The sequence below is a fragment of the Tetranychus urticae genome, chromosome 3 (assembly GCF_039701765.1).
Source record: "Tetranychus urticae isolate SD_2017Ah chromosome 3, NJAU_TeUrti_SD_1.0, whole genome shotgun sequence".
NCBI classification, from domain to species: domain Eukaryota; kingdom Metazoa; phylum Arthropoda; class Arachnida; order Trombidiformes; family Tetranychidae; genus Tetranychus; species Tetranychus urticae.
The window spans coordinates 17,682,686-17,696,058 of NC_142960.1; the positions used below are offsets into that span (position 1 = coordinate 17,682,686).

General features: G+C 31.8%; 4 protein-coding genes across 5 annotated transcripts; 3 read left to right on the forward strand and 1 right to left on the reverse strand.

The window, feature by feature from the left end:
* Positions 1–839: 839 nt before the first annotated feature.
* LOC107363126 (lysozyme C, tracheal isozyme) lies at positions 840–2,098 on the forward strand. Its single transcript, XM_015930302.3, has 2 exons — positions 840–1,093; positions 1,514–2,098. Exons 1-2 carry the CDS (start codon positions 878–880, stop codon positions 1,904–1,906), a joined length of 609 nt encoding a protein of 202 aa, XP_015785788.1. The 5' UTR covers positions 840–877; the 3' UTR covers positions 1,907–2,098.
* LOC107363124 (pre-mRNA splicing factor cwf19l1) lies at positions 1,832–4,520 on the reverse strand. Of its 2 annotated transcripts, none has more exons than XM_015930299.3 (4): positions 4,379–4,520; positions 3,383–4,193; positions 2,710–3,309; positions 1,832–2,624 (listed from the first exon to the last, which is right to left on the reverse strand). In XM_015930299.3, the coding sequence occupies exons 2-4, from the start codon at positions 3,952–3,954 to the stop codon at positions 2,078–2,080; spliced, it is 1,719 nt and encodes a 572-aa protein (XP_015785785.1). In that variant the 5' UTR covers positions 3,955–4,193; positions 4,379–4,520; the 3' UTR covers positions 1,832–2,077. The 2 variants fall into 2 exon arrangements, with proteins under 2 accessions (XP_015785785.1, XP_089125826.1); XM_089269700.1 differs by having other exon boundaries at positions 4,268–4,419.
* Positions 4,521–4,562: 42 nt separating this feature from the next.
* Positions 4,563–6,200, forward strand: Ykt6 (YKT6 v-SNARE homolog). The gene is made up of 4 exons (XM_015930303.3): positions 4,563–4,766; positions 4,862–4,944; positions 5,021–5,180; positions 5,391–6,200. The coding sequence occupies exons 1-4, from the start codon at positions 4,660–4,662 to the stop codon at positions 5,641–5,643; spliced, it is 603 nt and encodes a 200-aa protein (XP_015785789.2). The 5' UTR covers positions 4,563–4,659; the 3' UTR covers positions 5,644–6,200.
* A 590-nt stretch (positions 6,201–6,790) lies between these two features.
* On the forward strand, positions 6,791–10,607 carry LOC107363125 (DNA polymerase delta subunit 2). Its single transcript, XM_015930301.3, has one exon. The coding sequence runs from the start codon at positions 6,791–6,793 to the stop codon at positions 8,159–8,161; it is 1,371 nt and encodes a 456-aa protein (XP_015785787.2). The 3' UTR covers positions 8,162–10,607.
* The last annotated feature ends 2,766 nt before the right edge of the window (positions 10,608–13,373 follow it).

Below are 13,373 nucleotides of genomic sequence, written 5' to 3' on the forward strand. Positions count from 1 at the left end.
TTCAAACAAATGTGGACTTCAGTAGCCACTCTATTCACAAATCCAATCATTTGGTAAAATTGTTGAGTCGGTGATCAAATTCAAAGAATTGCAGATTAACTGTTTCTTTATCTTGTCGGATTGATTTAGCTAATTGCCTTGAAATTTGATGTTATCTTTCATGATCTGTATCTTGATTGTGAGTGGTTATGAATTTTTCTGTATTAATGATATCATTAACCAGTTTTAAGAGTCAAGTTAATCCTGACTCTATCAAGGTTATTATCAATGTTAATTTGTTCGGACTCAGAATTTCAGGTGAGTTTTCGCTCAGCTTGAAGGTTGAATTTAATAACTTTTCCAATATTTACATTTTTTTCAGTTAAGTTGAATAAACTTCTCCTATGCTAATAACCATGATATATTCATTTAGAGACGACAGTTTAACCAAATATACAATTTAATTAACTGTTACTAATGATTGTTTCTCAGTTTTGTTGATTTCAAGTAAAAAAATGGACGATTGCAGTTGGAAATCAATTTGAATCAACTTATATGAATGCTAATAACCACCAGTTTAACATTAGAATCATGGTTATGTTGATTGAGTGATTATGATGATTTTAACATTTAGTTTGATTTGTTGATGATTCTTATGATGACGATAATTCCTTACAGCTTACGATGATGTTATCTTTGCTTTTATTAACCATAATGTTTAACTAAATGGGCATCTTATTAACCATTGGAAGGAACGAGGCAGACTTGAGCATTATTTTACCAGATTTTATTGCCTTTAGCGATAATCAGCTCGTTTCTTTGGTTGTTTTATTTGATTCACAGCCATTTTGATTCACTTTCTTGCATTGTGTACATTGATATTGATTCCTGGTTATTGATGTTTCCAATAATTGTTACTTTATTGTTGGTTAATTTGTCAGCAGGCAAAATTTATGATCGATGTGAACTTGCCAATCAATTGTTGAGTGTTCACAATTTTCCTGAATCACAGTTAGCTGATTGGCTGTGTTTAATTGAAGGTGAAAGCTCATATAACACTGGAGCAATCAGTCAACCTGAATATGATGGTGTCCGTGATTATGGTTTGTTTCAAGTAAGTTTTTCACTCTATATTAATCAACAACAATTTAAACATTGAATATAAATTGATATTTAACAAGATTAAGATGGATAGTCAAGGTTAACTATCGTCTTTAAATTAACACCAATAGTTGTTGAACATTGATCCAAATTATAAGGGCCTGATCAAGGTTACCGTCTAATTGGATCTGCTACTAGTTAACACAATTTGGCACCCGTCATAGCGATCCTGTTTATCTTGTACTTGATTGTTGACCAGCATGTTCATCAATTGATCATTGTTGTTCTTGACTCTTGAAGCTGTGATAATTTGCTAGTGATGGACACCTTTGAATAAAGGATCTGAGCCCAATCTTTATCCTTGAGTTTTATGATTGACTTTCATCTTCTAATTAAAATTTTGCTATCTATTTTTTAATCACCATTTAAATAGATCAACAGTCGTTACTGGTGTGGACCACCTAATGATATAAACGTTTGTGGAATCAATTGCCTTCAATTAGTTGATGATGATATTACTGATGATATTGCTTGTGTACGAAAGATTTATCAGGTTCATGGTTTTGATGCTTGGGTTGCTTGGCGATATAAATGTAAAGGACGGAATCTTAAAAAATACATAAAAGGTTGTTCAAATATTCAATGGACATCTCCTGTTAATGTTATCGATAAACTCTTGTCTGAAACCGAGAAAAGTATCCAAACGATTGATGGTGTTCCCAAATCCAGATCAAATAAATTGTCGAGTCAATTTGCTTCTGCGGCTTTGAATGAAGTTGCCAATTATTTAAATAATGTTTTAGTAACAATGAAAACATATTTTTAAGATAGAAATTTGTAATACAGGATTTCCTCTGTTTACACGCAATTAGTAACAAAAATGATTCATCTTTTCAATAAATTGAAATAGGTCATGATAACTTTGCTACACTGAAGACAATAGTCTGAAAATTTAGTAATTAAACATGTTATTAAATATGTATTAAACAGAAATATGTTATTCTAATGTGAAATCAAATGGCTTGAACGATTCTCGAAATTTTTTCGTCTCTTCAATTTCTTCTTCTTTGGAAAGTGAACAGCTTTTCCAGTCGATGCGATGGGGAATATTGAGAATGAGAGGATCAGCTAGGAGTTCGCGTCCGAATTGAATTGGAAATTGGCCTTCCTGACTTTTCCCTGAGTTATCATTTGCCCCTCTTTCTTGTCTTTTTATTTGAGTGAACATTTTCAAATTAGCATCTGGAATTTCAATGTAAAAATATGGAATACCAGGAGATAAAACATCTCGTAATTCCATCTCAATAGGAATAGATTTCAACTTGAGACCTTTAGAAGAACTTAACTGCTCCAACTTATCTTCAATGGAATCACAACAGTCTTTTGGAACTGGAACAGCTTGTAGCTGGAAATGATAACTCCGGAAATTACGCTCGAAGAAAACTGGAATACAATCTTTAGTAAAAAAATAATCTCCAATAGCTTTTTTGAATTTTTCAACTTCATGGACGAGTTCTTGGTTTTCTGATGATTCCAAATAAGACCTGAAAAATTTACAAAATAGAGATTTTTATTAGTTCAACTAGAAATTATTCTGATAATTTTTAAATAAATATTCCAAAAACAAACCTATGGTGAGAAACTGGAAGAATCAAACAATGACCATCAATTAACCCGCCTTTTGGTAATGCAAGATAACATAATTCCCCAATACTAACAATCAAATGTTTTTCCACATCGGGACTAGCTAAACAGAACCAACATTTAATTTGTGGTTTTTGTCGATCGTCATGATGTCGCTTGTTTTGGCGGTCTCCATCGTCTGAATTATCACGAAACTGATTTTGATTTGAATTATCATATGGTCTCCTAGGACCTTTACGAGGGTTCATTTGTCGGCTAGTTTCTTGATAGTTAGCATCATAAAAGAATTGATCTTTACTGATTAGAGATTCTTTCTCGGACCATTCATTGGCGAAAGAATATGGGCGCTCGGTTGTTCCTTCATGTTGTTTCGTTAATTCTTTTCTATCAACCATTTCACTTGGGATAATATTGAATGCATAAAGCCACTTCGACTTGTTAGGATTATCAATAGCAGCTAGACTGTAGAATCGAGTAACTGGCCTTTGCGACTCTTGGAGAACAACATGATTTCGGTAAGGTCTTCTTTCTGAGTAATAATCACCGGCAGCGAAATGATATCTGGGTTTTAGATGGTATGCAAGTCTGCAAATACAAAGATTGAAATATTTTAGAATCAGAAAAAATGAGAGAAAAAAGACGTAATGAAATTAGATACCGTGATATTAGATCAGAGCCACTATCAGATACGATTTTCATCTCGGGTGGTATGAAGTCAAGATATTTAACAAAATCGTGAGGAGAACGAGGCGTAACAAGTACATCGATTGGTGCAGTTGAACTTTCAGCTAGTTGAACCAAACTTCGGACATCTTCTTTTGTGTATGTGATATCTGTTGCTTCACTAGACTCATTTCCACTCAAATATGCAATACGAAGACCAGAACTGCCAGTGAGAATTCCTTTCTTACCAAGAAAAGTTATTCCTTCACTTAATTCAAAGCCACTCTCAAAATTTGGTTTATCTCCACCTTTATCTTTATAACAAACTAATTGGGATTGTGACTGTGGGCCTAAAATATAAATTGGTATTTGAGGTATGTTTAAGGAAAGCCTTTTAACTGGATCAGTCCAATCTTGGTTAACTTCGGGGCTATCAGAGAAAAATGACCCAACAACCAAGATCATATCAAATGGGCCATTTTTTTGGTTTACTTTATTGATTCGATCAAAGAAGGTTGCAAATTTTCCGTTAACCGAGCCACTAGTAAGTATTTTAAGCACAGACATTTTCCTTGTGATATAAGTTGCAAACAGCTGATGTTGCACAGGAAATTTTCACAACAGCAGATCAATTCAAAGAATTATTAGGTACAGATCCCTTTCTCAGGATTTGGGTACAATTACTTGAAATATAAGTATGAAGATCGAGGATTTAAAATTGATGAAATGAAATGATGACTCGGTGAAGAATCAGCAGGTCAGAAACTCATGTAGTTGGTATATCAGATGATCCAAACAGTTTATTCCTAGATGTAAACAAAAATCAGAATGAGGAATAAGAAATGAGATTAGATTAATGACAATCTGTAGGTGAACTTACAAAAAATTAAAAAAAGCAAACCAAACATTGAAAATTGAAAAAATTGGAACCGGTAAAGATATAGAAACTAGAGGTAATATCCTACAATGTAATGAAAGATTTAACGCTTACCTGACCAAGATGATGAGTAAGATGAAATTGGGATGATGAAAGATTGTTTAAATACACAAAATTAATTAATAACAATAATAAATAATTATTGATTCAAAAGCATGGTTCAGACAATTTACCCGCGACCAACTCACATTCTTTCAAACCCTCACAGATGTCATCTTCCATATGACAACTCAGCTGGTATGGACCAACTGTTGTAACATTTTTTTGTAAAATTATTTGTTTTGTTTCAAGACCATATTTTTCCGTTCCGATTTTGGTACTAATCATCTAGAATAATGGTTAAGTTGTATTTTGTTGCAGTAATTTATAAGCACGATAGAGGTTCAACTATTCTTAAATCATGTGCAGATTTAACTTCATTTGGATATTTTCAGAAGAAAAGGTGAGTTTTCTGCCAACTGTAGTTCGGCCTTAATTTTTCATAGCATGAAATTTTCATTTAATTCCTAATTTACTCATTTTACTATCTTTTTTCAGCGTTGGCGAATTCATGAAGTTTACCTCTAAAATGATTGTGGAAAGATCCGAAAGAGCTTCTCGGTCATCTATAAAAGAGCAAGGTAAATAACAAATACAGCTTCTGATGATTGTATTGTTTGGCGTCGATCTAATTACTTTATTTTGTCTATTATTCAGAATACTTGTGCCATGCATATGTGAGAGCTGACAATTTAGCTGCTGTTATCATATCTGACCAAGATTATCCCAATAGAGTCGCTCATACTTTGTTGAGTAAAATTCTCGAAGATTTTTCTGTTGCTATTCCAAGTCAACGATGGGCCAGTGCTGCGGAAGAGTAAGGCACAATATTGATACTTTACATACCAAAGAAATCAACTTTTTGCAATTTTCTCCAATGATGTTTCATAAATTCTAGAATTTAGCAAATTCTTATCATTCGGGATGTTGCTCTGTGTTTTATCTTCAAGTTGCTAAACTTACATTGAAACCAAGCGTACCTCAATTTTATGGCTAGAACCTAATATTTTCTTTTCTTTCGTTGCAGTTCCGTCACTTTTAATGCTCTAGACATCTATCTCGTGAAATACCAGAATCCTCAGGAAGCTGATGCTATGACAAAACTTCAAAGAGATCTTGACGAAACCAAAATTATTCTTCACGAAACTATCTCATCGCTTCTTCAAAGAGGAGAGAAATTGGATGATCTTGTGGCTAAATCAGACGATTTGAGCGCCCAATCAAAAGTATTCTTCAAAACTGCCCGAAAGACCAATCAATGTTGTCAATATTACCCATAAATTAAGTTTCCTCGCTTGTTGCTAGATTTACCATTAAGAAAGATTTCCCACTTCTCGTTCTTCATCTACTGCTCTTTTTATCTTTCTGTGTGAACCTATCAAAACCAATTTACTCAAATCTTTTTCTATTTAAACATAAAATCATACTATCTGTTCAGAGATATCTAAGAAAAGCGTATTTTAGCATACATTATGGTTAATCCTGTTGAAATAATCATTCTTCTCGTCTTAATTGTGTACAAAAGAGAAGAACGGAAAGATGAATCGACCAATATTTCAGCTTATCCTAAGGCTAGTGGTTTAAGTGTACCAGTATTTGCCTTATTTTAGGTCGATATCATCTGAATTAGTTATTCACCTTTATTAATTCCCTCTTTTACGAATTTTCCCTTGTTACCATTCCTGTATGCTCAATATGTGATTTTTCATTACAATGATTTGGAATAGTAACCAAAAATCAAATTATACATCATGAGCATTGAGACTTGGAGACATTCAAGTCTGATTTTAATCACTTTAAATATAACCAGCTGTGATTTACTGATTCATGTTTTTAATTACGTTTAATTTCATTTTTTATACTGAATACACACAATTTCTGCTATGTAAGCTGCAGCTTGAATTATTTGCATATAAGCTATCAGATTTAATTTGTGAGCGTGTTTCCAGATCTTAGATCCAAGCTTCTTAACTTATCCAGTTATTAATCCATGTTAAATAAGATCGAAGAATCAAATCTATCGTTTATTATGCCAAAATCAAAATTTATTTCTAAACGAAATCTTTGAAAGAACTTGTATCAATTGAGAAACAAATTGTATTTCCTTTGAAGTAAGATTTTCGCTGAATTATTATGATTGTTATATTATTAAATCTAAGATTGAACAAGTTTTATATTAAATCAGGACTTTTATGCGAAGAGTTAGAATGGTCAAAGTAATTTTGAAATTGAAAGCATACCAAAGGAAATATCATAAGCCAATGAAACTCTGCTCATGCTTTTAATGCGTTTTACAGCTGCTGAGGCAGAACGGCATAAAGCGGTTTAACAAAAAAAGTAAACCGCCATTATTTTATTTTTATTTTTTCCTTGTTATCATAATCATATTATTAATAAATTTATTTTTATTTTGTTTAATATACAATCATGACCAATCTCAATGGACAGTCAAATCATCATTCACAAAGGAATCGTGTTCAATATCAAGATTTATGTGATACTTTTCGGATACAAATCAAGCCATTCACCTCACAATATTATCCATACTATCTGGCTCGATTGGAAGCTGTTAGACCTTTGATACATAAATCTATTGAAGCAAAGTGGAGTGATACTGCCAAAGTAATCAAGATTAGTGAATTTTCTGACCATGCCAATGAGAAGGTTATCATTATTGGTGTTCTATTTAAACAAATGAAAAACCAACCGACCATCTTGAAAGAGATTGCATATGAGGAAAATCAAGACTCTTCACCATTGACGCCACAAGATGATTATACTGATGAAAATGATCATCTGCTACTCCAGAATGAAAATGAATGTGTCAAACTACATGGGAATATTTCTGTTCATTCTCATGTAACTGGTGTTGTAATTGGATTGCTTGGTTACGCTGATTCCGAAGGAAATGAGTTCACAGTTGAAGACTATTGTTATCCTTTGTTACCTGATCCTTGGTCAAGCTCTTCGATAGCTGTTAACAATACTAATAATTGTTATGATAAATATATACTACTTGTTTCTGGTCTTGGATTTAGTCGTAACCTATCATCAAAATTGAAGAATGCTCTGGACATGCTGTCCAATTACCTCGTTGGCCTATTAGATCCAGATGATGGGAATAAGTCTGCAAATATTATTCGCCTTATTATTGCAGGTAATCTAATTGGAGAATCTGTTCGGACCGAGGAAGAAGCTAAAGATGAATCCTTGAGTAAACCATGGCTAAGAAAGGGGAAGCCTTACACTGTTGATATAATGTCAACAATTGATGAATATCTTGCTGAATTGGGTAGGAGCATTGAAATTGAAATCATGCCTGGTTTTACTGATGTAACAAACGTTTCTATTCCTCAACAACCCATTCACCCATCCATTTTGCCTCGAAGTAGCATTTACTCGACAATTAGAGGAGTTACAAATCCCTATGCTGCCTCATTTGATTCTCGTTTATTTATTGGAAATTCTGGTCAAACGATTGATAACATACGTCGATTCAGTAATCTCAAGGACCCAATTGAAATTATGAAGAAGACTATTTCTTGGTGTCATTTAGCACCAACAGCACCAGACACTTTACATAGCTATCCTTGTAAGGATAACGATCCATTTTGCTTGACAAAATTACCTGATGTTTATTTCACTGGAAATCAAGACAAATTTGCCACAGAGATACAAGAATTCGGATCAAACAAAATTCGATTCATATCATTGCCAAAATTTGAGAAATCATTTACTGGAGCTTTGGTCAATTTGAATGATCTTTCCTGTGATTGCATTTCATTCAGTGCATCCTAAGTCCATACATACATATCTTTTATTACCAAGACTAAGATATAACTGCCTATCGCAATATTTAGAAATGTTGGCGCCTTTATTAATCTCGATTGTTAAACTGCATTCATCATTTCTATGACGCAAAGCCTGCTCTTTGATATTTTAATCATCAACTATCAACTATATTTACAAATTCCCTCTTTTTTGACTTGACTCAATCATGGCATTTCCCGGTTTATTATCAAATTTTTATCTACTTTGTTTCTTAAACTTATATTTTGTAAGCAATCAATGCTTTAAGTGCATCTAATCATCTTTATAAATCTATTCTAGCTACCTTAGCTATTTTTTATTGAAGCATATTCAACATTTTCATTGGCGTACGCTTTTCCAGACTAAACACAGTCTTAAACAGCTGTAATGAAATAAACATTTCCAATGAAGCAAAACACTTAAATCTACTTGTTAATATGCAATAATTGAATCATCAATATCGCTAATTAATCCCATTTTGCGAAACCTTTCCAATTGAATTCAATAGCCAAGTAAAAGGATGATTAGTGGTGGAAGAATCCAAAGCTGTTACAAATCAAAGGCAGACAGACCTGTTAATTATGGTTATAATCATCATCAAAATCATCATAATCATAACAAACATCATCTTCTCATCATCCTAATGATGACATCAACATTTTTGAATAAATCAATAGTCTGAATTATCTTGTTTAACCATTCAAGTGTTGAAGTTAACCTTATTAACACCAAACTAATTAGTTGATTCATTCATTATCACTCTTTTTCTTCCATCATTTCCCTTAAAACCCAACAAGAAAAACATTTGACTTAATTGATTAGATTGAGTTTAATATTGACGTGAAAAAATCCATGAATCAACTGTTAACATTCAATTGTATTGACATTAACAATGCATCAGCCTTTTGTGTTCCCATAAGATTAAAACAACTAGAAAAAGCTGATGATTCAAATGACAACACATAAATAGATTAATAATGCGAAAAATGGGAATAATAATAATCTTAATAATGATGATAATCATGATTATAACATTATTCTGTTGAAGCAGAAAAACAAATTCTTGTAATTGATTAACCTCTTTTTTCCCCCCAATCTTTGACCATCCTCTGGACTCCCATTATCATCTTAAGATGAACATCTTCCATTGATCATTCTATTAACAACCTCTTTTCCCATCATTCTTACATTTATTAATTTAACCCAAAAATATATCAAAACCAAGTAACCAAATTATATCAAAAACTGATGTGATGATGAGGTCTTTAAAGGTAATGATAATGATGATGATGATTACGGTGATGGCTGATGATAACAATGATTAAATGGGTAACAAAACGAGAGAAGCAAAAATAATGATGTTCAACAATAATCATGAAAGTTAATTCCCTTTACTCCATTTGAATTGCCAATACAATTTGATTACGCCTGAAGGATATTTGGTTCCACATTTGCTAAGCAAAAATACAATAGGAAAGAGGACAGAAGATGACGGAGGAAGAGCAAAAGATGACAAAGAAGGATGACAAAAAAAAACGAAAAAGAAAATTGGAGAAAATTTTTCATGTTTTTTACACGTAAATTACTGTAACTGCTCAACTCTGCATATTAACTCGGTCTTGCTGCAACTACATCTGGAACTGCATCATCACCAGAAATATCATAATCGCTGCATGATTTATTCCTGGTTGACAATTGGCATCCAACATTTATCCATTTCGATTGGAAGATTCTTGAGGAAGTTGAAAATATGTCTCAATGATTTCCGTTGAAAATGAAACTTGGACTGGATGGAAATGAACATGAATTTATCCTGGAGCAATTTCAAGGGAAATGGATGATTTAAGATGAAAGTGTAAAGATTAATTTTCACTGTGAACCAGCAAACTGAAGGCAACATACAACTTTCAAGATTGCTCCAATGGATGGGAAAAGGTTTAATTAAAAAACCTAGATTCTGTTTGCTTCTATTACAATTAGCAAATGAATATTTTTAAACAGACAAAAAAGCAACGAGAAGCTCTTAATTAAGGCGTTGAAGGGTAAAAATATGACCTGAAATGTTGCCATGTTAAAGGTAATATTAAGGAGATGAAAAAAGTCAAATTTTCATTTCTTCTTCTTCTGTATCATATTAAATTACTTGGTTCAATATCACCAGAAATGACGAGCTTTATGATGGAATGGAAGATGAAAAACGGTGAAATGAGGAGAAATACAGAAATGTATAGTTCCAAATGAATCAAGAATCAAATAACATGAGGATAATTTCATTACTTATTACTCAATCTGGGGACCTTTCTGGGTTCAAACCTTTATTTCATCCTGCATTGTCCTGTTGCTTTCCCAAGCAATTACAGTTGATCAGTTATCATTTTTATTTGATAATTTTGTCTCTGTCAAGTTATTAATAATAAATTCTGTTGCCAATTCACTCAATTCAATACAAAACCAGAGCAATCTTGAAAGCGACAAGATTAATGTCAATTGAAATCTAGAAGGCCTTTAATCAACTCTAAGAAGGTAAATGAAGATCACCAATAATCACAATCAACATTGAAACACATTGAAACTGCAAATTCAATTCCAAATTTTCATGTAAATAATGAATCTAAAGTCTAAATTTCCATTCTGAATTTCATTATTTAAATTAAACTCAAGCCTTGTGCTTAAATTTCAAACCTGGATTTTCATTGTAACTCGAGATTTGACTGCACACTAATTTATTCAAATTACAATGATAATTATATAAATTGAAAGGCATTGTTGATAATAAATTGTTCAACGCAACAATTAATTTGCAAAATTATCAGTTGAAATAATGATTTACAAATGAATCTCTTTATTTACATTTTAAAATTTTGAACAACTATTGGAAACCTGAAGATCAGTGACAGTTGAAAATGAACAATTGACTGTTCATTAATGACCATTGAATTAATTGCTAGTGGAAAATAAATAAGTCTCGAGATTAATGATCAACTCAATGGATATAATGAAATCCATGATGAAGAGGATAAAAAAGGGAAGAGAAGCAAAAAAGATGAAACAAAATATGAAAAAAGATGAGAAGAGACTTGACAAGTCAAATAATTCATTTTCAACTACTTTTTTCACTCCGATTTTGACCAGAATTAACTTATCATCTTTACCATTCATCTTCATCTAATACTTTTCATCATCATTATCATCATTCAAACTGCATTATTTACTGTGTCTCTGTTTGACTCAACATTTTCAACCTTTTCTTCCTCTTCTCCATCATTTGTCATTTTTGCTTCTCATTGGAACCAAAGTAAACACAGAAAAGATAAATTGACTTTTCTCAAAGGAGAAACAAATTAATAACAATAATATTTAATTACAATTTGCTGATTAAAAGTTGAATTATCGAAGCATGAACCAGAATTGGTTAGAGCATTGAAAATTTGGTCAAAAACGGTCATTTCTGGTTAAACTGGTAAAGTCTTGCAGATTGACTTTAAAATTTTGACCAATTTTTTGATTCCATTTGTTATTGCAGTTGTGATTAATGTTGATCAAATTTATCATGGAATGATAATCTTGATAGATTTTGATCAATCAATAAATGGTTCATGGTAATGATGAGAAAACAGAATTTTTTGCTTTTCTATTTAATCACTAATTGTCACAAATGGACAAAATAATAGTTAACTTTTACTCTTTACTGATGAACATCATTAAACATCATTTTTCCTCATCTTCTTTTCATCTTTACTTTTCCTGTTCATCATCATCATTGTCCCTGTATCATGTCTTTTACGGGTCATTAAATATTTTCTACTCTAATCAGTTACAATTTGTGGTTCCTTTTTCTTCCTCCTTCCAACAAAAATTGGCTCTTCCATTCATTTTACATCAACAGTAATTCAGTGAAAACTCAAATTGAATAAAGGACAAGTTAAGAGTTCAATTCAATTCACAGTTGTTAAAAATTGTCCAAATTTATCATCGAAATTGAAAAATTATCAAAGAAAATAATAAACAGTGAAAAAATTTTCTTCCAATAGAAATGCTCAAAAGAATTAAGAAAATGTTCATTTAAATGAACAAAAATATCAAAGAACATCAGAAACATGAAGAGCTTTTGAAATGTTCAAAACAACCAAGAATTGAGGAGATTTGAATGAACATTAAAAATCCAAAGAAATTCATCAATTCATTAAAATTTATCAAAGAATATCAAATTGTCTGGAAATGTCCAGAAAAGAGAAATGATAAAAATCTTGATTTCTTTTCTCATTTTGACTATTTCAGATATTAATTCAATTTTTCATGCAAAGCCTTGTATCAATGATAGCAAAATATTACATTTTATAAGAGAATGAAAGAATATCTGAAATTCTGTAACCATTCTAATCGATCTGTAATTTATGAAATTCCTGGCCATTCATGAAATTCTTATTCAATTAGCAAATTATTAATCTCAATATCAACTTGAATAACTCAAATAGTCTGAATAATCTGAGACAGGAATGGCCATTGATCATTCCTGTTGATGCACACAACAGAATCATTTCATTTCCTTTGGTCCAAATGATAATAAGAATAGTTTCACATGAAAACCGATAGATATTATTGATCATCAGATTTCTGTTTACATGTAAGGTTATCAGATGAATCAGGAAATGACCCAATAAACAAGTTGACCATTGGAAGGGAAGAGAAGCACAGAAAAAAGAAGAAATGTAACATTTCTAATAACATGATAATCTAAGTAATTACAATTTAACAGAGAAAACAATTTCCATCAGCAATTTTTTTCCATTTCTCAAGCAACAAGCAATTTCATTGAAAAGGCTGAACTTGCCTTTAATATCTAATAACAATTTGAGCTTTCAATTTTCCATGACAGAACAAGATTCAACGAATCAAAAGGTTGTTTTGGGTTTCACTTGTGTTAACCAAATTTCCGATAACAGGTTGATTCTGTCAAGATATTGCCTTGTAAGGGTTAAAAGGGTCCACTGAAACAATGTCAGGTTGAAGGTTTCAAGTTGAAACAAAATTGGATGAAAATATTTCAAGATAACCTGAAGTGACTTGGAGTGAATCAAGTTTGGGTTCAATTTTTACGAAAAGTCATCTTCTGTCAACAAGGGATTTAACTTTCATTACATGATAATGATTTGAACAAAAAAAAAGAGGAAAAGTTGATCAGATAATGACAACATTTATT

What these genes read in the sequence shown, in the direction of transcription:
- Ykt6 (XM_015930303.3), top strand. Translation starts at nt 4,660, where the DNA reads ATGGTTAAGTTGTATTTTGTTGCAGTAATTTATAAGCACGATAGAGGT. An exon ending in GTCATCTATAAAAGAGCAAG is followed by an intron (nt 4,945 to 5,020) that starts GTAAATAACAAA and finishes TCTATTATTCAG; the next exon opens with AATACTTGTGCCATGCATAT. An exon ending in TGGGCCAGTGCTGCGGAAGA is followed by an intron (nt 5,181 to 5,390) that starts GTAAGGCACAAT and finishes CTTTCGTTGCAG; the next exon opens with TTCCGTCACTTTTAATGCTC.
- LOC107363126 (XM_015930302.3), top strand. Translation starts at nt 878, where the DNA reads ATGTTTCCAATAATTGTTACTTTATTGTTGGTTAATTTGTCAGCAGGC. An exon ending in GTGATTATGGTTTGTTTCAA is followed by an intron (nt 1,094 to 1,513) that starts GTAAGTTTTTCA and finishes CCATTTAAATAG; the next exon opens with ATCAACAGTCGTTACTGGTG.
- LOC107363125 (XM_015930301.3), top strand. Translation starts at nt 6,791, where the DNA reads ATGACCAATCTCAATGGACAGTCAAATCATCATTCACAAAGGAATCGT.
- LOC107363124 (XM_015930299.3), bottom strand. Translation starts at nt 3,954, where the DNA reads ATGTCTGTGCTTAAAATACTTACTAGTGGCTCGGTTAACGGAAAATTT. An exon ending in GGCTCTGATCTAATATCACG is followed by an intron (nt 3,310 to 3,382) that starts GTATCTAATTTC and finishes TTGTATTTGCAG; the next exon opens with ACTTGCATACCATCTAAAAC. An exon ending in CTTCCAGTTTCTCACCATAG is followed by an intron (nt 2,625 to 2,709) that starts GTTTGTTTTTGG and finishes TAAATTTTTCAG; the next exon opens with GTCTTATTTGGAATCATCAG.